General features: G+C 38.8%; 1 protein-coding gene and 1 pseudogene across 1 annotated transcript in view; one reads left to right on the top strand and one right to left on the bottom strand.

Annotated features, from left to right (window-relative positions):
* SDHC (succinate dehydrogenase complex subunit C) overlaps window positions 1-25,456 on the top strand; it is a 29,010-nt gene that overhangs the window by 1,517 nt on the left and 2,037 nt on the right. The window contains exons 2-5 of the mRNA XM_004443697.3: window positions 2,556-2,612; window positions 4,763-4,864; window positions 12,060-12,121; window positions 24,398-24,561. Coding sequence (XP_004443754.1) covers window positions 2,556-2,612; window positions 4,763-4,864; window positions 12,060-12,121; window positions 24,398-24,561 — 385 coding nt within the window. The remainder of the gene's footprint in view (window positions 1-2,555; window positions 2,613-4,762; window positions 4,865-12,059; window positions 12,122-24,397; window positions 24,562-25,456) is intronic.
* Window positions 21,321-21,659, bottom strand: LOC101400324 (large ribosomal subunit protein P1 pseudogene; annotated as a pseudogene).

The following is a 25,456-nucleotide window of genomic DNA, read 5'->3' as shown; positions in this document are numbered from 1 at the left end:
CCATTTCACTGGGGGGATTTGGAGCTATTTATAATGTGCTGATTTAACCTCAAAGGAAAATACCTTCTAAGAAAGTCTAAGAGCTGGTTTCTAGTTCTAGTAGTATCACTAATTCCGTTTATTTTGGACAAGTCAAGGTCATTGATTATGACCTATTATACGTCTGTTTTAGTGTTGCTGTTACCCCAGGCATTTATGAAACTTTTTGGCATACCATCAGGTCAACTTTAGAGGTGATATAAGAGAAACTCATTATATTATAGTCACATCTCATTTTGGCCCAAAGGAGTTTTATTTAATTTGATCACATGGACTTGGCTTTGAATAACTTTTGTTTTTTTTCAAAAGTCAAATCCATTTTCAGCAGATGAATATTTTTATCACCACTGAGGGTTTTAAAAAGAATGTGATGTGAATTCTAAAGACCTTGAGGAGACCAATGAAATATTAATAATATCATACATATATGTGGTATACTGGAGTTTAGAGAATGCTTTCCTGTAGATTTTCTATTGTAATCCTCCCAGCAACCAATACGGTAGGTATTATCAATCCCATTTTATAAAAGCTGAAGTTCAATGCCTCTCTAAAGTTACACAACTTATACAGATCTAGAACTCCAGTCTGGCTTTTTTACTTGGTCCAGTGTTCTTTTTACATTACTGTTGTTGCCCCAATCCAGAGGAGAATTTCAAAAATGGTTTGAGCAATGATTACATTTTTGGGAAGACGTATATAGTACATCAGAAGGGAACAACACTAACTAGAAATTATAAGTTCTGGCTTGTTAATTAAAAAAAAAAAATACTATTACTTTTTAGCTATAAGATATAAAGCACTATTCCTGGGTGAAAAAAGAGAAATCTTTTCAGAGTTCCTGGTTTCACATGAAAGACAAGGATAGATACCTACTTTTGTCGTATTTCAAATAAGGTTATGGAGTTTGTGCAGCTAGTTTCTGTTAGGGCCTTGTGGAAAGTTTACATTGGTATTTGTCTGGGGAACAATAGCACTAGACAGAGAGCGCTGTAGATTCCAACCCACATCTGCAAACTCTTGCTGGGTAGCTGAGTGACTCGACCTAGCCTCATGTGAGGAATGCGTGCCCTGCAACTTCAGAGTGACAATTACTTCAATTGATTTAAAGAGATTTGTTCCCACTTCTTTCTTTCTGGGAGCCTTGGGTACACAATGTCTTTATTCAGCCCTTGCCTCCAAAGCTGGAAAGAGGGAAGAGCTGAAGGAAGTGTTGGTTGGATTATTTTTCCTTCCAATAGTAGGTCCTTCTGGAGTCCTAATGGAAAGCATGAGGTTCTTGAAATGTTTTTGCGTCTAATATCAGTGGTATGAGGGACATCATGAGCTGTTTTAGAAAATCATTGAATCTTAATGAGATCTTATATCCCCACAGTGCCTTGCACATAGTGGATACATAATAAACTTTTGTAGAATCAATGTATTTTTAATTTTAGTTCCAGAGCTTCACTCTAATAACCTTCTTAAATACTTTTGGAAAGATTTGATATAATAATGTGAGTAAAGGAGTATGGTGGTCATGTGTTTGTCATAATACCGTGTAAACTCTGGATCAGTTAAATTCTTTTTAGATAGAATGCCTGGGCACATCTTAGTTTTAGGCTTGAAAAGCAGTTCTGGAACTGATAACGTACATTTCAAAAATAGCAACTTTTTAGTAGAAAACTTGTGTATCCTCTTCAAGTACCTTTTCATGTGGGTAGTGAAGAAATCTTTGCATTCTCATATATTTTGCACTATTATATGAGAGACTTTTTGACCTGAAGTTCATTGAGGTTGTCTGGAACTTAGTTCCTAAAATGACAGGTTCATATTTAATACCCTCCTTCCACAAACTCCTTGTTCTTCAACCTTTTTAATTCATCCATTTGCAACAGGTGTCTGCTGTAGCTCAGCTGTATACTTGGTGTTGCCGGTAGCTTATTCTGGTGTTTGTTTGTTTGTTTGTTTTTACCCCTGTTTTAACCATCATCTCCTTTAAGATCTAGCTTAAAAAAATCACTTTCTGTATTTCTTTGTTGAACATTACCAACTCTGATTATTCTTTTACCTTGTATTATTTGTGTTCAGTTAAATTTATTTTGCATTTGTAAGTAATATTTCTGATTATTCTCAAGTTATTTAAAGTTGTAGCTTTCCAACTAGAAAATAATCTCAAGGACACTGATACTGTCAATGTTTTCATCTTATTCTTAATTTATCCCTCCTCGGCCGGCCCTGTGGCTTGGTGGTTAAGTGCGCGCGCTGCGATGCTGGCGGCCCGGGTTCGGATCCCGGGTGCGCATCGAGGCACCACTTCTCCGTTCATCCTGGGGCCGAGTCCCACATGCAGCAACTAGAAGGATGTGCAGCTGCGACAAACAACTATCCACTGGAGCTTTGGGGGGGAAAAAATAAAATAAATAAAATCTTTAATTTATCCCTCCACCCCTAAGTCTAATATGGTACAAAAATAGAGAGGTTGATATACTGAAATTGATCTCTAAATGTCTGTTGATTCTGATTCTCTTATCTTGCAGACATGTTGGCCGTCATTGCCTCCGTGCCCACCTTAGTCCTCAGCTCTATATCAGAAAGTAAGTTTCTAAATCTGTGGAGATTGTTATTACTTAACATTTTTTTTTCCTCAGAGAAAAGCAATAGGTTGTTAACTTAGGTTTTGGGGATGTGTATGAAAGCAGGTAGTCGTAGATGGCTGAAAATTTAGTGATTGTGGTCACTGTTTTTCTAATCTGGTAGTAGAAGGAAGGAAGGATAAGAATATTTCTTTGGTCTTTTCTTAATTTTCCTCACTTTCAGCTTTTCTGCTATGTTTAATTTCATTGCTTTGCTCTAATTCTTGATTCCTTCCTTGATATCTAATTCTCCTTTTTCCTTTCTGTTTAATCTTTCTTTTAATGCTTTTTTTTCCCTTGTAACCTTTAATTTGGGGCAGCTCCCAGGACTTAGTCTTTAAATATATTTTTTCCTGCTATATTCATTCCTAGTCTGTTGACTTCAGCAATTGCCTCTGTGTTATATTTTTATTTTATTTTTTTTTTTGAGGAAGATCAGCCCTGAGCTAACATCCGATGCCAATCCTCCTCTCTTTTTGCTGAGGAAGATTGGCCCTGGGCTAACATCCGTGCCCATCTTCTTCTACTTTATATGGGACGCCACCACAGCATGGCTTGACAAGCAGTGCGCAGTGCGTGCCTGGGATCTGAACCCACGACCCCCCGGGTCGCTGAAGTGGAATGCGTGTGCTTAACTGCTACGCCACCCGGCTGGCCCCTGTTATTTTTTTATAACTTTTAATTTTGGAAATATTTTATGCTTTCAGAAAAGTTGGAAGAATAGTGCAATGAAGTAAGTTCTGTATGCCATTCACCTAGATTCATCAGTTGTTAACATTTTGCTATGTTTACTTATCACTCTATGTATTTTAGCTTTTGCAATATGAAATTGTTATTTTTGTAGGTCAAAAAACTGGTCTAATATTGACAATTTAGTGTGGTTCAGCCTGATATATATTTAATTATTATTATTTTCTATGAATTCTTTGAGATTAAGTTGCAGGTATTATGACACTTTACTTGTAAATACTTCTAAGAACAAGAACATTATCTTATATAACCATTGTAGTTATACAAACACAATTGTTGAATTCAGGAAATTTAACATTGATGTATCTGATATATAGTTGATTTGTATATCTTATCTGATATACAGTTGATTTTCAGGTTTTCCATTTGTCCCAAATAATGTACTTTTTAGAAATACTACAGTCACCCTTGCCCCCATCCAGGATCTAATTAGGCTCATATATTGTATCCAGTTTTCATATTTCTTTAGTATCCGTTAATCTAGAGATGTTTTTTAGTTTTCCTTTGTCTTTTATGACATTAATGTTTTTGAAAAATACAGGCCAGTTGTTTTCTAGACTGTCTCTCAAGTTGGATTTGTTTGATTATTTCCTAATGATTAGATTCAGGTTTATGCATTTTTGGCAGGAGTAATACATAAGTGATGTTATATCCTCAGTACATCATATCAGGGGCATATGATGCCATTTGTCCCATTATCAGTGATTGTAACTTTGATCATTTGAATGAGGAAATGTCTGCTAGTTTTTTTCCCACTATGAATTTACTGTTTTTTCCTTTTACAATTAATAAGTAATCTGTGGGGAGATAGTTTTTTGAGGGAGATGGAATCATGTTTAATATAGGCACATAATAAATTGTTGAGCATAGCTTTTAACAGTTGGCCTCAATCTAGCCCAGTGACAAGGGAAATCAAGAAACTATTCAGAGGTACTGAGCTGAATCCAGTTCTTGATTTTTGAGAACCTGAAGGCGTCTTGAAGAGCCAGCTGAGAGCAGATGGTAATGTATGAGATAGCATCCGTGGCCTGGGAAAAGGGTAATCCATTTATGTGAATGGTTTTGACATATTGTACTTGCCCTGCTGCCCAACAAGAAAGAAGTTGAGCTTCCATTGCTGGACCTGAGTGTTGAGGGGATTGGAAAGAGGAGGTATCCTCTGATATGACCTCATTGAGTGATTGAGGTTATTAATAACTGAGTCAGACTTTGGCATAAAGATAAGGTGAGTGGACGAACGTGTTTTCCCGATACAGTGAGTTCATTCAGCCCAGCTTACCTTTTTTTATTTTAACTTTCTGTTATGTAAAAATTTAAACCAAGCTTAGTTTTAATCATTTTAAAACCTGATTTTATTTTAGTGCTGTTCCTTTGGGAACCACAGCCAGAGAAGAGATGGAAAGGTTCTGGAATAAGAACATTGGTTCAAACCGTCCTTTGTCTCCCCATATCACTATCTACAGGTAAGGTCTCTGGAGCCAGGGAATCTAGAAGTAGTGGGTGGAAGTTCTGGAGGTTGACCCATAGCCTCCCTCCTTTTTTATAAGAAGATGGCTAAATTCTATCTTCTGGTCTTAGAAGGTTAATCTATCCTGTAAACCACCCTTCGGAAAATTCTGGTAAGTCAAAATGTAATTCCTATTAATTAAAAAAAATTATTTTGAGACAATTTCAAATTTACGTAAATATTGCGGAAATAGTACACAGAGTTCCTATATACCTTTATGTAGATCCCCAACTTGTTAACATGTCTGAATAATTTGAGAATGCGTTACAAAGATGATGATGCCCCATTACTCCTGTATTAGTTTTCTATTGCTGCTATAACAAGTTATCATAAACTTTGTGGCTTAAAACAGTACATTTATTATCTTACAGTTCTGTAGGTCAGAAGTCTGACGTAGGTCTCACTGGGCTATAATTAAGGTATTGGCAGGGCTGTGTTCCCTTCTGGAATCTCTCGGAGAGAGTGTTTCCTTGCCTTTTCCAGCTTCTAGAGGCTGCTCTGAATTCCTTGGCTCGTGGCCTCCTTCCTCCATCTTCAAAAACAGCAATGAGTCAGATTCTTCTTGCATCCCATCACTTTGACCCTACTTCCATTGTCACATTTCTTCTCTGACTCCCTTCTTCTGCCAGCCTCTTACACTTTTAAGGACCCTTGTGATTAAATTGGGCCCATCCAGATAATCCAGTATAGTCTTTTTATCTTATGGTGAGTTTATTAGCAAACTTAATTTCATCTGCAACCTTAATTTCCCTTTGCCGTATAAGGTAAAATACTCACAGGTGCCAGGGGTTATAATGTGGACATCTTTAGGGAGGCCATTATTCTGCCTACCACAGTTCCTTAATACTTGAGTGTGTTTCCTAAATGCAAGGACACTCCTCATAGTACAACCATCACAATCAGAAAGTTAACATTGATCCAGTGTTACTGTCTAATCCTCAAATCCCATTCAAATTTTGCCAGTTGTCCCAATAATGTCCTTATACATCCAAGATCCGACCCAGGAACATGTATTGCATTTAGTTGTCTGTTTAATCTCCTTTGGTGTGGAATAGTTTTTTAGTCTTTCCTTATCTTTTATGACCTAGACATTTTTAGAATGTTCTCAGTTTGCGTTTTCCTGAGGTTTTCTTGTGATTTTTTTCCCACACCAACCAATTTTCCAACTCTCTGGACACCGACTGGGTGTCCTGCAATTCAGTTATGACGCTAACTACCTAGAGTCAGCACAGACCCCACAGGTTAGGGGCTCAGTCCAACAAGACTGCCCCCACTTCAGATGCCAGTTGCAAGTTCCAGGTTGTCACTTGTACTTCTTACTAACCAGCTGTAAATCAAGGGTTCCCACAACTCCCTCCTTGGATACAATAATCTTATAGAATGAGTCACAGAAGTTGGAAACATTTACTTACATTTACTAGTTTATTATAAAGGATATTACAAATGATATAGATGAACAGCTAGGTACCCTTTTAGGTACCTCTATGTCTGGAAGAGTCCTGAGCACAGGAACTTCTGTCCTCATGGAGTTGGGGTAAGCCACCGTCCTGACATATGGATTTATTTACCAACCTGGAAACTCTCTGAACCCTGTACTTTTGGGATTGTTATGGAGGTTTGTCACATAGGTGTGATCAATTATTAACTCAATCTCTAGCCTGTTTCCCCTCCCGGGCAAAAGGGGTAGGGGCTGAAAGTTCAAGCTTCTAATCGTATCTTGGTCTTTTTGGTGACCAGCCCCCATCCAGAGTCACCTCATTAGAACAAAGGACGCTCTTACCTCTGAGGAAATTCCAAGGGATTTAGGAACTGTGTATCAGGAACCAGGGTCGAAGACCAAGTATTAGAATAAAAGATGCTCCTGGCACCCTTATCACTCAGGAGATTATAAGGGTTTTAGGAGCTCTGTATCAGGAACCAGGAACAGAGACCAATATATATATACATATATTTCTTATTATTTGCCCAAAGGGTTACACTGTTACTCTCATTTATTTTGATGTTCCAGTTGTCCCAGACTTGGCTAGTGGGAGTTCTTCAAGATGACTCCTGTGAAATCAAGGTCTGGGTGCTAGATGTGCTCATTGCTACCAGGATGTCATTGCTTCTAGGCCCTTTCAGTAGATAGAGCTAGGATATATGTATGTGTATGCAAACACACAGGTACATGTATGTATGGGAGTATATACATATACATACATGCATCTATATGTTTATCTGTTGTCCTCAGAAGTAGCACTGATAGCTGTTATACTGGTGTCTTCTAAGAAAAACCCCTGTAGATCTACTCGTTTCTAGCTAACCCAGCAAAGCCTCTTGAGCTCTGCTACCCTCTTTACTTGGGTTTCTGCCAGGGAGGCTGGCCATTTTTTAACCACCTCCACAAATACCACAACCCTTCAGATTTTTCTCCAAGCCAGATTCCAGAAATAATTCTGATTGCAGAAATTGGACATTCTGCTACAACAGAAGGAGACTAATAGGTGATCCTCAATCCTTGCTACTTTATGGTGAAACTTTTTTTTAAGAGATAAAACATTTGGGGGAGGATTATAATGATGAAGAACTTCTCAAATTATTCTGAATCTGTATTTAAAGCCCTGGCCTTTTTTCATGGGTCGTATAACAAATGGTTGTAAGCTAGTGAGGGGAGTCTTGCACTACCTTGTTTGCTCTTCCAGTTATGAAACTCTGTACATACTTGTGGGGAAAAAAGAAACAGCAGGGAACATGGGGCTGTTTCCAAGGTGACATATCCAGGAAAGATGTCTGAGATATCTGGAATCATATTTTCTATTCCTACTAACTTTTAGAGTTTTTTTGGAGGAGGCATGGAAGTAAATGATTAAGTTAGCACTTTATGAAGTACTCTTTATCTCAGTAAATTGAGTCAGTTTATCAAAGCAAAAGTGTATACAGGGGTTAAGTTATCAGGAGAATGAGTCATTCAAAAGGATATTAGAAAACTTTTTTAAAAACTTAGGAAGGATTCTTTAAATTTAGTCATCAACCTCATTGGTTTTAAGAGTACTCCTTGGGGCTTTTGATATTCCACTAAGCTTCTGTGGATAGTTGTGTGGGGCTGGCCAACATGCAGATTGCACTGTAGGCCCCCAGTGGTAGCCAAAGCAACTTTACTTTGATCTCTTTTATTTATTGGTTTTTGCATTTGAAGAAAAGGTGCTGCTCAAAATATATATATATTTAAAAGCCACCGTTGTACCTAATGAGTGAATTTCCTCTGCAATATTTTCATAAATGGTTGCTTGCCTATGCTTGTACACCTCTAGTGACAAGGAACTCACTACTGCCATTTCCCAATTTGGGAATTTCTCTTATCATCAGAAAGACCCTTTTTTTAGTTGAATTTACTACATCTTCTATCTGGTGGCTCTAGTTCTACCTTGAACCGTATAAAATAGATCTAAGCCCCTCCCCTTTTTTTGACAACCTCTATTGATTTTGAATATCTTTTCATGTGCTTATTGGCCATTTGTATATCTTCTTTGGAGAAATGTATGTTCAAGTCCTATGCTCATTTTTTAATTGGGTTGTCTTTTTACTTTTTTTTTTAACTTTTTTTTATGGTGGTGAAATATACATAACAAAATTTGCCATTTTAACCATTTTTAAGTGTACAGTTCAGTGGCGTTAAGTACATTCACATTGTTGTGCTACCATCACAACTGTCCATCTTGATAATCCTTTCATATTCTCAAACTGAAACTCTGTACTCCATTAAACAATAATTCCCATTCCCTTCTGCTCCCAGCCCCTGGCAATCACCATTCAATTTTCTGTCTCTATAAATTTGACTACTCTAGATATCTCATAAAGTGGAATCATACAGTGTTTGTCCTTTTGCATCTGGCTTATTTCACTTGGCATATGTCTTCAAGGTTCATCCATGTTGCATGTGTCAGAATTCCATTGCTTTTTTTAAGGCTGAATAATACTCCATTGTATGTATATACTACATTTTGCTTATCCACTCATCCATCCATGAACATTTGAGTTGTTTCCACCTTTTGGCTGTTGTGAATAATGCTTCTATGAACATTGGTGTACAAATATCTCTTTGAGTTCCTGCTTTCAATTCTCTTGGGTGTATACCCAGAAGTGGAACTGCTGGATCATATGGTAGTTCTATATTTAATTTTTTGAGGAACTGGTGTACTGTTTTTCACAGTGACTGCACTGTTTTATGTTCCCACCAGCAGTGAACTCCATATCCTGCCTGGCCAACTCTTGTTATTTGGTGTTTAAAAAAATTTTTTTTACAATAGCCATCTTAATGGATGTGCAGGAGTATCTCATTGTGGTGTTGATTTGCATTTCCCTAATGATTAGTGGTTTTGAGCATCTTTTCACATACTTATTGGTCATTTGTGTATCTTCTTTGGAGAAATGCTTATTACTTTCTTGATGGTATTGTTTGCAGCATAATTATTAGATTACTTGCTGAAATTCATATAGCCTATGTCTCTAGCTTTTCCTTGATTACCATTCTACTAACAGTCAAAAAAGGAAATAAAATTAATATATTTCAAATCAGTAGATGTTTGTTGATTGCTCAGTGTACTTGGTACTCCCCTTAGGAGTTGGAAATACAGAGATGAATAAGATATAATCTGTGTTCAAAAGGATCTCAGTATTTCCTGAAAAAAATTTTTCCTAAGGCAAATTATACTGGCTCCTAGTTTTCATCTTTTCTAGTAAGTGAATTAAAACAATCTTGATTTTCTATACTAGACTCTTACCTAATGTTTGAACAGGAGATGGGATGATTTGTCTCTGCTCCATGATGTCTGAGGCCTCAGCTAGAAGACACAAAGGCTAGGGCTGAATTAAGTATGCAAGATCAGTACTCGCATGTCTTGGGTTGATTCTAGCTGTTAGAGAGGCCCTCATTTTCTCTCCGTATGGGCCTGTCTACGTGATCTCTCTGCCTAGGCTACTTTGGGCTTTCTCATAGCAGGAGAGAAGGAGGGAGGGGAAGTGATTTGAAAGTCGTGCAGTGCCCTTCTGTTTCTTGAGGCAATCAGTCATGAAGTCCTGCCCAGGTTCAAGGGGCTAAATGCTTGCCTGATGGGGAGTGACAAGATTCTGGAAGATCATGTGGGACTGGAAATAATATTGTGGTTATTATTTTATTTTCTGAATCACTTTTTTTTTTTTTTTTTTTGCTGAGGAAGATTGGCCCTGGGCTACCATCCATGCCCATTTTCCTCTACTTTATATGGGTTGCTGCCACAGCATAGCTTGACAAGCAGTGTGTTGGTCTGCGCCTGGGATCCAAACCTGTGAACGTCGGGCCACCGAAGCGGAGCGCGCGAACTTAACCACTACGCCACTGGGCTGGCCTCATGGTTATTATGTTGAAAATAAAATCTCCCTTACCTACTCAGTACTAGACTAGCCAGGCTATGGTTTTAACCATTTTTGAAAATTAGGTTAACATTTGGCTTCAGTGGTTTCTCATATTACTCCCATTTTCTATTTTAGTATTTCTAAAAGACTACCAGCACAGTACATATGTTTTATCTGTTAGCTCTTTCAGTCATGAGATTTAATTCATCTGGCCAGGAGCCCTAAGTGCATTTGGAATGCTAAGCAATGTCTTACAATTTCCCCACCCCTTTTTTTTCAGTTCTCTCAAATCAATATTTGTTCTCTCTTTTTCAGTCTGATAATCATTCTCTTTGACAAATAAAATAGTTGAGCAATTTGCTTTGCACTCTGTCATCCATTAACATAAAATTGTCCATCCCAGTTAGGAGGCTTTCTTTCCCTGAATACAATTTTAAAAGACCCTTTTTGTTGTCCTTGACATTTTTGCAAGCCTCAGCTCATTCTGGGTTTTAGTCTCCTGATTCATCTAACCAAATTATGCTGTTGTTCTCTGCTTGTCCTTTGTTAAGTGGCTCTTCTTCCGCCTTTTATATTTATCCTGTTAAGTCTGAGTTAATCAGAGTAGTGTCTAGCCAGTTTTTTTGGTTTCTTTGGACATTATTCCTTTTTTACTGTGAACATTTTCATTATATAGTTAGAATTTCTTTTTGAGATCTTTGCAACCTACTTGAGTTGCTTCCCTTTAGAGTGTTGAACATGTGGCCTGATTATGCTCAGCGTTCCCTATCTAAGCTGACTTTCCAGGGTGAATGTTAACTTTATCCAAAGACTCCTGTTCTTTCCATTTCACTAACCCATTCCCTCTTGAGCTTGAGAACTAGGTCCAGAATATAGCAGTGTTCATTGTTCTTCTGTGAAATGCTTTGGCAAATTGACGATTCAGAACATGATTTAAAAAGGAGTTTGGTGACAAAGTATTTCAAAACCACTGTGGATTAAGAAACATATACTAAATCCAGCTAAACTGGACTTAAAAATTTGGGATAGATAATTTATTAGGGAATAAATGGTATGCTCAATTTGGATATTTTGGGGGCATATAATAGGAGAGAGTTCAAGGATGACCAAAATTATATGAAACAGTGGATAAATAAAACTCACTTAGGTTTCCTTCTACTTGAAACTTATGACTGGAGAAACAGAACGACCCAGGTGGTTGTATTCTAGTGATTCTTTTGTCCCTCTCTCTCTCTCTTTTTTTTTTTTTTTTGCTGAGGAAGATTAGCCCTGAGCCAACATCTGCTGCCAGTGTTCCTCTTTTTGCTCTTTTTGTATGTGAACTCCTGCCACAGCATGGCCACCCACAGACAAGTGGTGTAGGTCCGCACCTGGGAACTGAATCCTGGCCACCAAAGTGGAGTGCGCCGAACTTAACCACTAAGCCACCAGGACTGGCCTCTAGTGGTTATTTTCTAACTGTATGCCACTTTAATTGGTGTCTTTGACCCATGTTGTCTCCTATGAATGGAGGAGTTTGAGTTATAACTGATTCCTTCTTTTAGCTCTATCTACCAGATGCAGCGTGGTAAAAGGGAGGGATGCTTCTCCTTAAATAAATCAGTTTTCTTATTTTGAAACCAGAAAGTGGAAACATAGGCATGTGAAAGCTATTAGTTTTTGTTTTTGTGTTTAAATAGTGCCTATTTCCAAAGTAGTTTATGTTCTCTTTGCCAAATTGGACTCTCTACTATAGTGTCATCTTTTCCTTTTTTTAATTGCCTTTGTGTATTTCTTTGCAGTTGGTCTCTTCCTATGGTGATGTCCATTTGCCACCGTGGCACTGGTGTTGCCTTGAGTGCAGGTATGTCTGTGTGTTTTTACGTGTATGTGCATACACACACACTTCTATGAAGAACGTTGCTGTTTCTGTGGCTCTAGGCACTGCTTCCTTTACAACTCAGCTACTTGATTTAGAGAAAATGATGAGTTCATTTAAGCTTATTGTTCATTCTGTCCTTTAACAATTAATTATGAGTTCCCACTATGCTTAGGTTCTTTTCTTAGCCGATGTTTAAATCATCCCTAGCATGTCCTGATACTATATTTATTGAAATTATAGAGAGCAGAGATAGAAACGTAATAGAGATGGGCTGGCAGACTGAACATTGACAGAACACAGTCCAAGATTAGTCATCAGCCTTATTCTTCCAGAAACTCAGTTTTAGCACCCATTCTTTGTCACCTAGAATTGATTAGGCCCAAAAAGCCCAACTCACATTCTAATCTCACAAAATCTTGGTTTACAGACCAGAATGTCTATTTATTTAGTTATTTAATATGAAATACAGCTGCAGAGTGAATTGTCTGCTGGTCTTAGATAGTGCATCCTTTTCAAGTAATAAGGTTTATTACAGATAGAAAGTGCAGATTATAATCAGGTTTCTGAGATCTGATGCATCTTTCCCTGGTAGGGATACTTTATGAGAAGATCAACTATATTTTAAATTTTTCCATGGCTGGTGCTGGAGACATGGACATATTTTTGTTTTTCATAATATCCTACAGGGCCCTCCTAGGCTTCTTATTTTTTTTTGTGAGGAAGATCAGCCCTGAGCTAACATCCATGCTAATCCTCCTCTTTTTGCTAAGGAAGACCAGCTCTGAGCTAACATCTATTGCCAGTCCTCCTCCTCCTTTCTCCCCAAAGCCCCAGTAGATAGTTGTATGTCATAGTTGCACATCCTTCTCGTTGCCGTATGTGGGACGCGGCCTCAGCATGGCCAGAGAAGCAGTGCGTCGGTGAGCACCCAGGATCCGAATCCGGGCCACCAGTAGCGGAGCGTGCGCACCTAACCGCTAAGCCATGGGGCCAGCCCCCCTCCTAGGCTTCTGTGGACTGAATTTTTACTGAAGTGGTCATCAGCAAGAGCAGCACCGGTGGCTCAAGTGTAGGGGTCCTGTATGTAGGGAGCTACTACTGAGACATTGGCAGAAATTATCTAAAGCTGTGTCTCTGCTATTCGCAATCAGGTTAGTTTTGTTGATAATCAAGTAAGGATGGAAATTCCTATCTAAGGTCTGATGTTACCATTCCTATGTTATCATTCCTTTGCTTGGTAAAGGAACGATGGAATCCAGCTATAAAGATGATGGGTGTTGCCTGAGATTTCCTGTATATTTCTGGTTTTTAACCTACTTGCAGTGAAATAACACAATAAAATTCAAGACTAGGCTATTCTAACTGTAAATTCATAATTACTTTATTTCTCCTTACTTAGAATCTTAAAATTTTTAGATTGATACTTTCTGCTTAGTTTGGTGTTATCGATGAGCAGATTTAATCCTAAAAATCATTGGAAGAACAAGAGCAGTTTATTTATTAGGCTGTTGTTTCCCTTATTATCTCAGTGTATTTATCAACACTGAATGAAAGAAAGAATGTTGACTCTTTCATAGAGGTCCCTCTTTCAGAACTGGAAGGGAACAGATTTTGGCTAGGTGGACTTAGGCAACTTAAACTCTCTAAACCTCAGTTTATACCTTGTAAAATGGGTATTTAACAATGTCTATCCCAGAATTGATGGGATTTCAAGAAACTGTACTCTGGATGTTGACTTATGGAAACAGGAATGAGAAGCATGATAAACTTAATAACAACAGCCTTTTGGAAGATGATGTCCATTGAACCAAATGGTGAGAAGACCTGGATCATTTGGCCTGAAATGAAGTCAGTCCCATCAACTGTGATCTTTGTGTTCTTTTTTTTTTTTTTTTCCCGGTGAGGAAGATTAGCCCTGAGCTAACATCTGCCAATCCTCCTCTCTTTTTTTTTGCTGAGGAAGACTGGCCGTGGGCTAACATCCAGGCCCATCTTCCTCCACTTTATATGGGACGCCGCCACAGCATGGCTTGCCAAGCAGTGCGTCGGTGCGCGCCTGGGATCCGAACCAGCGAACCCCGGGCCACCGCAGGGAAGTGCGTGCACTTAACCGCTTGCGCCACGGGGCCAGCCCCTGTCTTTGCATTCTTGTGGCTCCTCTCCAATCTATTTTTCACACAACAGCAAGAAAAATAAAACCCTTTTGAAAATAAATTGAATCATGTCATGCTTAGAATCTTCCTATTACTGTATTTGCCTTTGCACTTAGATTAAAATTCAAATCTCCACCATGGCCTAAAATGCCCTGTCTGATCTGGCTTTTGCCTAACTCATCTCTACCATTCCTCCCCTGGCTTACTCTGCTCTAGTCACACTGGTCTTTGAATTCTTGGGAACAGGCAAAACTCTTCCTCACCACAGAGCCATTGCATGTTTTATTTCCTTGATCTGAAATGTCCATTCCTACCCCTTGCTCCACTGTGCATGGTTAGTTCCTTCTTATCCTTTAGATCTCAACAAAATTGTCACTCAAAGAGTACTTTGCTTACCACCATATCTAAAGTAGTAGCTTCTATTTCTAGTTCTATTGTTAATTTTCTGTTTCACAGCACTAGTCCTTCATCATTCTTATTGCACTGGTTGTTTCTTTCATAGTTTATATTATATAATTTGTAATTATTTTGATTGCTTTTTATAAATCTATCTCTTTTATTAGACTAATCTCTTCAGAGAGTGGGATTGCGTCTATCTTATTTACCATTCATACCCTCTAGCACTCAGTAGGTGCTTAGTAAATCTTCATTTACTAAATGAATACACCCATGTAAATCACTTTGCTCATAGTGGTCATTTCAGAAACGTTCATTCCTCCTACTTTCTAATTAATCTCTTGTTATGCGTTAGAAATTGGAGAGTGATAATAATAGCCTCTACCCTTAAGGTTGGAAGAGTCTAAGGAGTAAGACAAATACATATTTATATTGCATTATGATTACTTTTTAATAGAGATATGAGATCCCAGAGGAGAGACCAACTCTAAGGAGTGAAGAGCATGAAAGAAGTATGGGTAGGAAAGTTCATAAAGAGGAGGTAGAGGAGGGCATTCCAACAGAGAAACTACCTGATGCTGCGCAAAAGCATAGGGATTGGAAAGTGTCCAGAGTCACTGGATAATGATGACTGGGTCTGGTTGTTTGAGAGTAGTGTTTATGCGAGAAGTGACGAAAGATAAGGCTGGAAAGTGTGCCAGACAGTGAAGGACTTTGACTGGCATTCTGAGAAGTTGGAACTTGACCATCGGAAATCTTAAAAGGTTTGTGTTCTTGTTTGTTCCAGTAACAGAACAAACTGGCCTAGACAAATCCATGATAAGGTATTTATTCAGACTGTAGAGATTTTGTGGCCAATATATAAATTCTAAAAAGCATATTGAACTGAAAAGCATGATGACACTAGTTTGACTTTAAAATAGAATTTATTGAAAAAGAACTTTACAAATAATCCTTTAAAAGATAGAAAGAGGGCCGGCCCCATGGCTTTGAGGTTAAGTGCGCGCGCTCTGCTACTGGCAGTCCTGGTTCGGATCCCGGGCGTGCACCGATGCACCGCTTCTCCGGCCATGCTGAGGCCGCGTCCCACATACAGCAACTGGAAGGATGTGCAGCTATGACATACAACTATCTACTGGGGCTTTGGGGGGAAAAAAAAAGATAGAAAGAGATGGCTAGTAACACTCTTCCATTGCTTTGGTTCTGTAGGGATTAAAATACTCATGGTTTTTCACAGTGACAGATGGTATAAGAATCTAGGTGAAATTAGGTAAATTCCTTGAGAACAGCAGGTAGCTGAAGCTGCAGTATGAATGTGACTGCAAAGGGTAATCAACAAGATGCAGCATACGACAATAAAAAGAATGAAATTAGAACAAGAAAATATGGATGCTAAACAACAGATATTTTAGAGGAATGCAACTATAAATGAATTATACAGTTAACTTGAATGAGTATAAGAATGGTACTGAATGTTTTGGATAGTCTTTAAAACCAGGGGGATTGAAGAATCAGAACTTCTTGAGAGATGAGAGATGCGTGAATGCATAGGCAAACCTACTGCTCAGGCAGTAAGCTTCTTTTCTAGAAAAGCCAAAGAACTTACAGATTTCTAAAGTAACTAATGGAACTCTGAAATGGCTGTTCTTTTCTTCTGGGCTTTTCATGAGATGGGACCTTAGTTATTGATTCTCAAATGTGATGTGTTAGACATACAGTAGGAATCCTGGTCATTCCAGACTGAGGCACAAACTTTGGAGTAAGACAGATCTGAGTTCAGTTCCAACGCTGTCACTAACTAGCTACTATATCATCACTTCCTTTTCTGCTTATACTAATGCCTAGTTAGGATTGTGAGAACTAAATTAAATCAATGTTCCCATGACCCCTTCCTCAGGTTCGATAATTTGCTAGAACAGCTTACCAGAACTCGGGAAAACACTGTAGTTACGTTGACTATTTTTTTAAATAAAGGATGCAACTCAGAACAGCTAAATGGAAGAGATACATAGGGCCAAGTATTGGGGAGAGGTGAGGGGAGAAGTGCACCTGGAGCTTCCATGCCCTCTCTGGGCATACCACCCTCCCAGCGCATGGATGTGTTCAACAACCTGGAAGCTGTCTGGACCTGGTAGTTTAGGGATTTTTATGGAGGTTTCATTGCCTAGGCTGGAGTGATTAAATCATTGGCTGTTGGTGATTAACTTAATTACCAGCCACTCTCCTCCCCAGAGGTGTGGGGGGCTGGGAAGGAGAGGGGAGTATGGGGCTGAAAGTTCCAACCCACAAATCATGCCTTGGTCTTTCTGGCAACTAGCCCCCATCCTGAAGTTATCTAGGAGCCCCCAGCCACCAGTCGTCTCATTAGCATACAGAGGACACTTATGACTTCAGAGATTCCAAGGGCTTTTAGGAGCTGTGTGCCAGGAAACTGGGGAAAAAGACCAAGTATTTATTTCTCATATCACATCTTCAAGGAATATCAGTTAATTCAGTCAAAGGTGACTTTGGCCAAGACTCTCCTCATTACAAGTGAAAAATATACGAGAAGAAAATAAATATGAGATTTCCTAAATCCTCCTCTGATGTCTTGTGTACTGGGAAGCAGGAAATAGCCTCTCCTAGAACCTGAGAGCTTGAGGAGCACTCTTCTAACAGCTAAACAATTTAAATTGGGAAAACAAAGTCACTGAAGCTGTCCTATCTAATCACTAAGAAAAATTAAATGGTGCTTTCACTTGGCTGCCAAGACCAGCTCTGGCCTGCTGCACCTCAGTTAGGTGCTATATACAGAACTGTGCAGATTGTCAGTGAGTCCTATTGCCGCTTCCAGAAGCCATCATAAGCTCTTTCAGATACTTCTTCCCAGCAAGCCTGTGCAGATGTCACTGCAAATGAAAATGAAAACATCTAAAAGAGCCTTGGTGGAGCTGTCCAAGTGATGATTAAAACTGAGGTTGACAGCACCTGATTGCTCTTTTATCTAAAGTGTTTTCACACTAATGTCATCGTAGTGTGTTCTGCCTGTCTGTTTTCCTGCAGCCTCGGTGGGTGGGGAGGGGTCGGGAGTTTTCATGCACTGAGGAAAAATGAAGCATTTCTGAGAAGCATTTTCTCTTCTGGTAACAATCAATTTTTCCAGGTCATCCCTGGTAATGCAAGGATTAAGATGTAGCAGTCGTGAAGTAGGAAGGGCTGAGAATGAGATTTTTAGCTACTAATCATCAGACATTTTCTGAAAGGTGTAGGATGAAATATTCCTATTGTTAATGTAAATAATAATCACTACCATACCTGTGTTAGGAACTTTAGATATAGTATTTAATTTAGTTCTCACAGTCCTAACTAGGCATTAGTATAAGCAGAAAAGGAAGTGATGATATAGTAGCTAGTTAGCGACAGCATTGGAACTGAACTCAGATCTGTCTTACTCCAAAGTTTGTGCCTCAGTCTGGAATGACCAGGATTCCTACCGTATGTCTAACACATCACATTTGAGAATCAATAACTAAGGTCCCATCTCATGAAAAGCCCAGAAGAAAAAAATGGCCATTTCAGAGTTCCATTAGTTACTTTAGAGATCCATAAGTTCTTTGGCTTTTCTAGAAAAGAAGCTTACTGCCTGAGCAATAGGTTTGCTTATGGATTCAGGTGATCTCTCAGTGAAGGTCTAATTCTCCAATCTGACCTGTGTGAAAATCAATGTGGAATAGGAAATGAGGGTGGTGATGTCCAATCTGATTTCCAGGGTTTGAGGTGTTGTACAGTATCTAACAATGTATACATCCCATTAGTAAGTAATTGTGGTTATTTAAGAATGAAATAAAAATTTTTCTTTCCATTTATGTGGATAATTTTTTTCAAATGGCTACTAAATTTTAGAACATAAATACTTAAGTTGTTTGGATCTAACTACTTAATAAACAAAACTGTTAGGCATTTCTTTTGGCTTAGGGACACCGTGAAAAAAATTACTGCAAACACCAAGGTACCATGAACGGAGATAGTTTGAGAAGGTGTGGGAGGAAGATATGACCCAAGAGTGTTAAAGAATCTTCGACAGTCTGGATAGATAGGAAGTTAAAAGATCACAGGAGCCCCTCCACTATCCCTTTGAATTTCAGTGCAAGCCCAAAGCTCTGAAACTTCAACAGCCACACATATGCTTTAGATATCAGGGCAGGCTCAGCCCTGATCTGTACACCAAATGTGACAACAGTCTAATAGCTGAGTCCTAGGAATGGCCACTCATAGCAACCCTAACCCATAGAAGAAAAGACTCTGATATGTCTGCCTCATCCTAGGATAACACCGTCTACTCTCATTAACTACCACAGAGTCAAAACTGATGGAAGTCCTGGGATGTGAACAGCAGCGTTTTCAGCCTTTGCTTCTCCTATGAATGTCATAGAATTCTGTCAATTAGTTTAATCAATTCAAAAGGAAAAGACTGTTTCTAGATAAATCAAATGTTTTCAAAAACCATTCTACTACATAATCCCAAGCCAATTTTTTCAATATCAGTATTTTTTAAAAGATGAAAACACCAACAAATCTAAAAGCAGTTAAGAATCAGGAGTTTATAAGTGCTTAAGAAAAAAGTGTGGTATTAGTAGAAAGAATCTGAATGTAGTGTTCAAATCCCAGCCCAGTCACTTCATGCTGAGTAAACTTCGATATGCTTCTTAGTGTTTCTGAGCTTCAGTTTCTTCACCTGCTACATGAGGGTAGTACTAGTTTTCAGATTGTTATGACGATTAAATAATTATGTAAATTTTCAGTAAAAGATGGCTGTAGTAGTAATTGTATTTGAAGTAGGTGGTATTTTTCTGATGGGTTAGGTACTTCAAAAAAAACCATAAAATGAAACATAGTCTCAGGATATACACAAAATAGTGGTTATCTCTGAGTAGTGGGATTATGGGGAACTTTTCTAAACCATACATTTCTATAATGTTATAATTCTTTGCAATATGTTTTTGTAATCAGAAAAAAAATTTAAACAATGTCTCTGAGAGGTTAAGGAGATTTGGAAATGAATTCACAAATTCCAACCCAGATATAATTAAAAGAGAGAGTGTGTTGGCTGGCTGCCTTTCTGTGCTTTCAAAAAATACTCTCCTCTTCTGAACTGTTTTTACTCACAACACTTCTGACACCAAATGTGTGTTTTTCCCAATACCAGCAAATTCTCCAATTCTCTGGACACCAACTGGGTTTCCTGCAGTTCAATTCAATTCTGATACTGACTACCCAGAGTTGGTGCAGACCCCACAGGTGAAGGGTTCAGTCCCACAAGACTGCCCCCATATCAGACTCCACTTGCAAGTCCCAGGTTGCCACCTGTGCTTCTTGACCCAGTAAACATGAGGGACTGGTTTGTGCTGACCAGTGTGTTGTGATGTGGTTACAAACCTTGCCCCGAAGGACTTTATAGTCAAGTGGATTTTCTTCCTATTTCTCTTTTAACTATACTCTCCCCAAGTTACCCCACCCACATTTAAAACTTCACTTATCACTTACATGCAGATGATCCTCAAATCCATATCTTTGAATCAGAGCTCAGCTAGCTTTAGACCTTTATCCAGTTGTTTATTGAATATCTTCACTTGGATCTTCCTTAGGCGCCTCAAACTCAAATATACTCTAAATTGAAACTATCTTTCCTTCCTTCCAAATTATCAACATCAATCTTCCAACAAATCAAAACTGAACTAAACTAAAAACAACTTGCATTTCCTTTGCTCTCTATCTGCATGAATGGCATTATCTAGTCAGTAGTCCATGCAAACCACCATCAGTGATATCTCATTTACCCCCTACCCCAAAACTTTACCTCCTTTATATCTTTTTTAGTTGTCCCTTTTTCTCTATTCTTCCTGTTATTATCTTCGGTCAAGCTATTACCACTTTATCAACTGGAGACTTGAAGTTGACCTGGCCTCCTATTCAAACTTCTTGCCTCCATTCTGACTCCTCTCCAGTCCATCCCACTATTGCTGCCAGGTTGATCTTTTTAAAGGCATATCTGACCATATCATTCTACAGTTTAAAACTCTTTAATGACTCTCCAGTTTGATTAGGAATGGCAATATTTGGCCCAGGTAACCCTCTCCTCCTTCTGAGGCCAGGGCAGATCATTTTTTCTATATATGATATGGCCTAAGACTCCTTCTCACTATATCACTTCAGGCAGCCATTATTAATTGATATGGATTGGCACTGAGATGAAATCTATTTGTCATCCTTAACCGACAGGATTACGTTTAAACTTTGTAGTTTAGCACGTAAAGCCCTTTATGATTGAGCCTTGTATCCTGCCACTCCCTGCTTACCTGCCACACAATCTATTTCCTCAAAACTCAGCTTAAGTTTACCTCTGAGAAAAAGCTTTTCAGGATACTCTCCCCCTCCTACCAGATGGATTTTGATTCTTCTACTTTGTGTTCCAGAGCACCCTATGCACACACAGACCTTTGTTATAGTGCTTAGTTATGGTGCTAGTACACTCTAGCACCATACCCTGGACTGTAGATTGATTTATTTAAGTGTCTCTTCTACTAGACTGTAAGCTTCTTTATATTTATTATTTTTTGAGAGTTTAGCTTTTCATTGAACATGTTACAAGAGGTTTAGTCAAAAAGACCAAAGCCCATGTCGTCATCAAACTCCAATTCTTCTTTCTTTGCTTCCACTTTCTTCTCAGCTGGGGCAGCAGTGGTGGAGGGGGCAGGACCTCCTGCTGGTGCAGTGCCAGCTGCTGGGGCAGGTCCGCCAGCCCGCAGGTTGCAGACAAGGCTCCCAATGTTGACATTGGCCAGGGCCTTTGCAAACAAACCTGGCCAGAAAGGTTCAATATTTACACCAGCTGCTTTAATGAGAGCATTGATCTTATCCTCCATGACCGTCACCTCATCATTGTGCAGAATGAGGGCCAGGTAGATGCAGGCGAGCTCCAAGTCAGAGGCCATGGTGTGGGCGAGTGCTGGGCAGGCACTGCTGGGTGCGGTGCTAGTCACTGGATGAAATGAGGGTCTCACCCCAACTTGGCTTTAGCTTCGGAAGGACTGAGCACCTTAGCAGCATCTTAAAATTGCTCCCAGCTGTGAAGCGCTGTGGCTAAAATATGGCTTTTTCCTCTCAAGAAAGGAATTTCTGCCTCTTCTACCTCAATCACACAGTCCCTTGTTGTGGGGGTTCTTTTTAATCCAGTTTTCAGTTCTCTCAGGGGTAATTGTTCCAAGAGTAGTTGTAAATTTGTTGTGTCCTTGGGAGGAGGTGAGTTCAGAGACCACTTACGCTGCCATCTTGACACCAGATCCCTTAGACTGTAAGCTTCTTAAGGGCAGAGGCCATGTCTTGGTTTTTCTCACCCCAAGTTTAGCACAGGTTACATAGGATGCTTTCAATAAATGACTATGAAAGAAATGAGTGCATGTTTGCTACGTTTGACATCAGTAGAATAGAATGGACTTCTAGAAGTTATACTCTCTGCATGCTGTTTTCCATGCCCTACTACTATAAATGTTTCATGTTCTTTAAGATTTTCTTGGAAAGAGTTTGCATAACCATCTCAATGACCTTACTATTAGAAGATTCCTTCCAGTGATGAATTGTCATGATTCTAACCACTCTTCTGCCTTGAGTGGAAATGGAGAATTAAACTCGTATTAAAATAATCCTGTGTATTTTCAACAGGTGTGTCCTTTCACCCTACTGTTTAGAATCACTATAATGAACCACGGTTACTGATGGAAATGTGTAGAAGTAGAAACTAGGTAGCAACTATTGTGGTAGAGATTGTTTCTTAACAGCTTTATTGAGATATAATTCACATACCATGCAGTTCACTTATTTAAAGTTTATAATTCAGTGGTTTTTAGTATATTTCACAGAGTTGTGCCACAATCACCACCATCAATTTTAGAACATTTTAATCACCCCAAAAGGAAACCCCATATCCATTAACAGTCACTCCCTATTTCCCCCCAATCCTCCAGCCCAAGGCAACCACTTATCTACTTTGTCTCTATAGATTTGCCCATACTGAGCATTTCATATAAATGGAATTATACAATATAATTCCTTTGTGACTGGTGTCTTTTGCTTAGCATGATGTTTTCAGAGTTCATCCATGTTGTAGCGTGTATCACTACTTCATTTTTTTTATTGCTGAATAATATTCCATTGTATGGATATACCATGTTTAATTTACCCATTCATCAATTGATGGATGTTTGGGTTGTTTCCATTTTTTGACTATTGTGAATAATGCTACCGTTAATATTTGTGTACAGATTTTTGTGTGGACTTATGTTTCATTTCTTTTGGGTATGTACCTAGACGTGGAATTGCTGGATCATACGGTAACTCTGTTAACATTTTGAGGAACTACCAGACTGTTTTCTAAAATGGCTGCACCATTTCACATTCCCACCAGCAATGTATGAGGGTTCCAGTTTCTCTACATCCTTGCCAAAACTTACTACTTTTCTTTTTATATTTATATATATAAAACATAATTTATTTGTTTTATTATTAAATACATTTGATATTTATGTAATTATGTATATTTTATATAAATGTACATATAATTTTATATTTAGCTATAGCATCCTAGTTGGTATGAAGTGGCTTCTCATTATGGTTTTGATTTGCGTTTCCCTAATGGCTAATAGTGTTGAACATCTTTTCATATACTTAGTGGCCATGTATTTTTCTTCTTTGGAGAGATATCTATTTGGATCCTTTGCCCAATTTTATTTTATTTATTTATTTATTTTTAAAGATTTTATTTATTTTATTTTTTCCCCTCAAAGCCACAGTAGTTACTTGTATGTCATAGCTGCACATCCTTCCAGTTGCTGCATGTGGGACGCGGCCTCAGCATGGCCGGAGAAGCGGTGCGTCGGTGCGTGCCCGGGATCCGAACCTGGGCCGCCAGCAGCAGAGCACATGCACTCAACCACCAAGCCACAGGGCCAGCCCTTTGCCCAATTTTAAATTGGATTGTGTTTTTATTATTGAGTTCTAAGAGTCTTTAATATATTCTGGATACAAGTCCCTTATCAGACATATGATTTGCAAATATTTTCTCTCATTGTGTGTATTGTCTTTTTACTTTCTTGATGGCACGGTTTACAGCACAAAAATTTTTAATTTTGATGAAGTTCAATATATCTGTTTTGTTGCTTATCGTTTTGGTGTCCCCTCTAAGAAACCACTGCCTGATCCAAGGCCATAAAGATTTACTGCTATGTTTTTTTCTAAGAGTTTTATAGTTTTAGCTCTTACACTTAGGTCTCTGACTTATTTTGAGTTAAATTTTTGTGTGGTAGAGATTTGAATGATTTAAAATTTTTTCTCAGTCTTTCCCTTGGACTGCATTACTTATTTTTACTGAGGTGATGATACAGATGCAGCCAGAGGTGACTTCTTAAGTGGCAGGCGAAGTTTTTATAGAGAGGGATACTAAAAGGAGGAATGATAAACTTTTTAAAAAATATATAGCAAATTTAAGAGATTAGAGTCAGATCCCAAGTAGCCTATCTCCCACTACAAAACATGAATATTAGTTTAAATCTGCCTGATTTCAGAATGGTTTAGAATTGTATGAGTTTCCAGGGGCTGTCATAGAACCCAGTTTTATGTGTTATATTGGTTGTAGCTGGTGGGCAGCTGTGATGGGCTTACTTGGTTTTCTCCTCAGGCGTCTCTCTTTTTGGCTTGTCTGCCCTACTGGTCCCTGGGAACTTTGAGTCTCATTTGGAACTTGTGAAATCCCTGTGTCTGGGGCCAGCGCTGATCCACACAGCCAAGTTTGCACTTGTCTTCCCTCTCATGTATCACACCTGGAATGGGATCCGACACTTGGTAAGTTAATTGTAGATTTGTACATTTTCTAGGTGAAGGGAATGGAGAGGCTGGGAGGATTTTCTCCTTCATTGTCTGAGTTTAGTGCTGTTCTTAAAGTTAGTTGTACTGGACCTTTGCTCAGGAACCTCTTGGGGAAAGCTAAACTAGACCCCCTGTGCATTCCTTGGCAGCCCTCCTGGTGATGTAGCTGAGCCCTGGATGTAGGCCTGGCAGATACTTTGCAGGGTCTCAGTGTGAACTCTTCCAGTTTTAAGAGGGATGTTACTAACAGAAACCCAGAAGCCAGGTCATACATCTGGCATAGAAGGCATATTTATTAGGCAAATAATTAATTGGTACCTGTTGTGTAAGGCACACTTCTAGACAGTGAGATTCAATTATGAGCTAGATAAACATGGTTGCTGCCTTCAGTCTAACATTCCTGTCAACCCAGAGTGACAAGTCTGGCTGGAGTCAAATATACTAGCTTTTGTTATCTTGACATCTTAGCTGTTTTTGTTATTTGTTTGTTTATTTTGAGCTATTGGAGAGAATAAGGCCAACTTTAACAGAAACTGGGTACCTAGGATCCCAGATTTTAATATTGGGTTTAGGAATCTTTTGATGGCCTGAAAACTGTTCATGTTGCCTCCTGTATGACCTTGGGGTCAATTCAAACTGATGTCTCTTTCTCTTTATAAAGGAATTAAAGCTTAATCAAACCTGCCCCAGTCAGAGATGAGTCCCTTCTCCAGCATTTTAAGATTTCATGTGTTGTGGTCTCCCTACCCCTATCTTGCTTCCTTTCCCAGGAAAACAGTTACAATTATGTTTACATTATTTCTGGTTTCCATTCATACTTCTCATCCTGAGCTATTTGTCAGATGTGGATGCTTTTGCCTTAATTTGACCT

Source organism: Ceratotherium simum, chromosome 2, assembly GCF_057802395.1.
Source record: "Ceratotherium simum simum isolate JZ-2026a chromosome 2, ASM5780239v1, whole genome shotgun sequence".
Classification (NCBI taxonomy): domain Eukaryota; kingdom Metazoa; phylum Chordata; class Mammalia; order Perissodactyla; family Rhinocerotidae; genus Ceratotherium; species Ceratotherium simum.
This window is presented reverse-complemented; position numbering and strand designations above follow the sequence as displayed.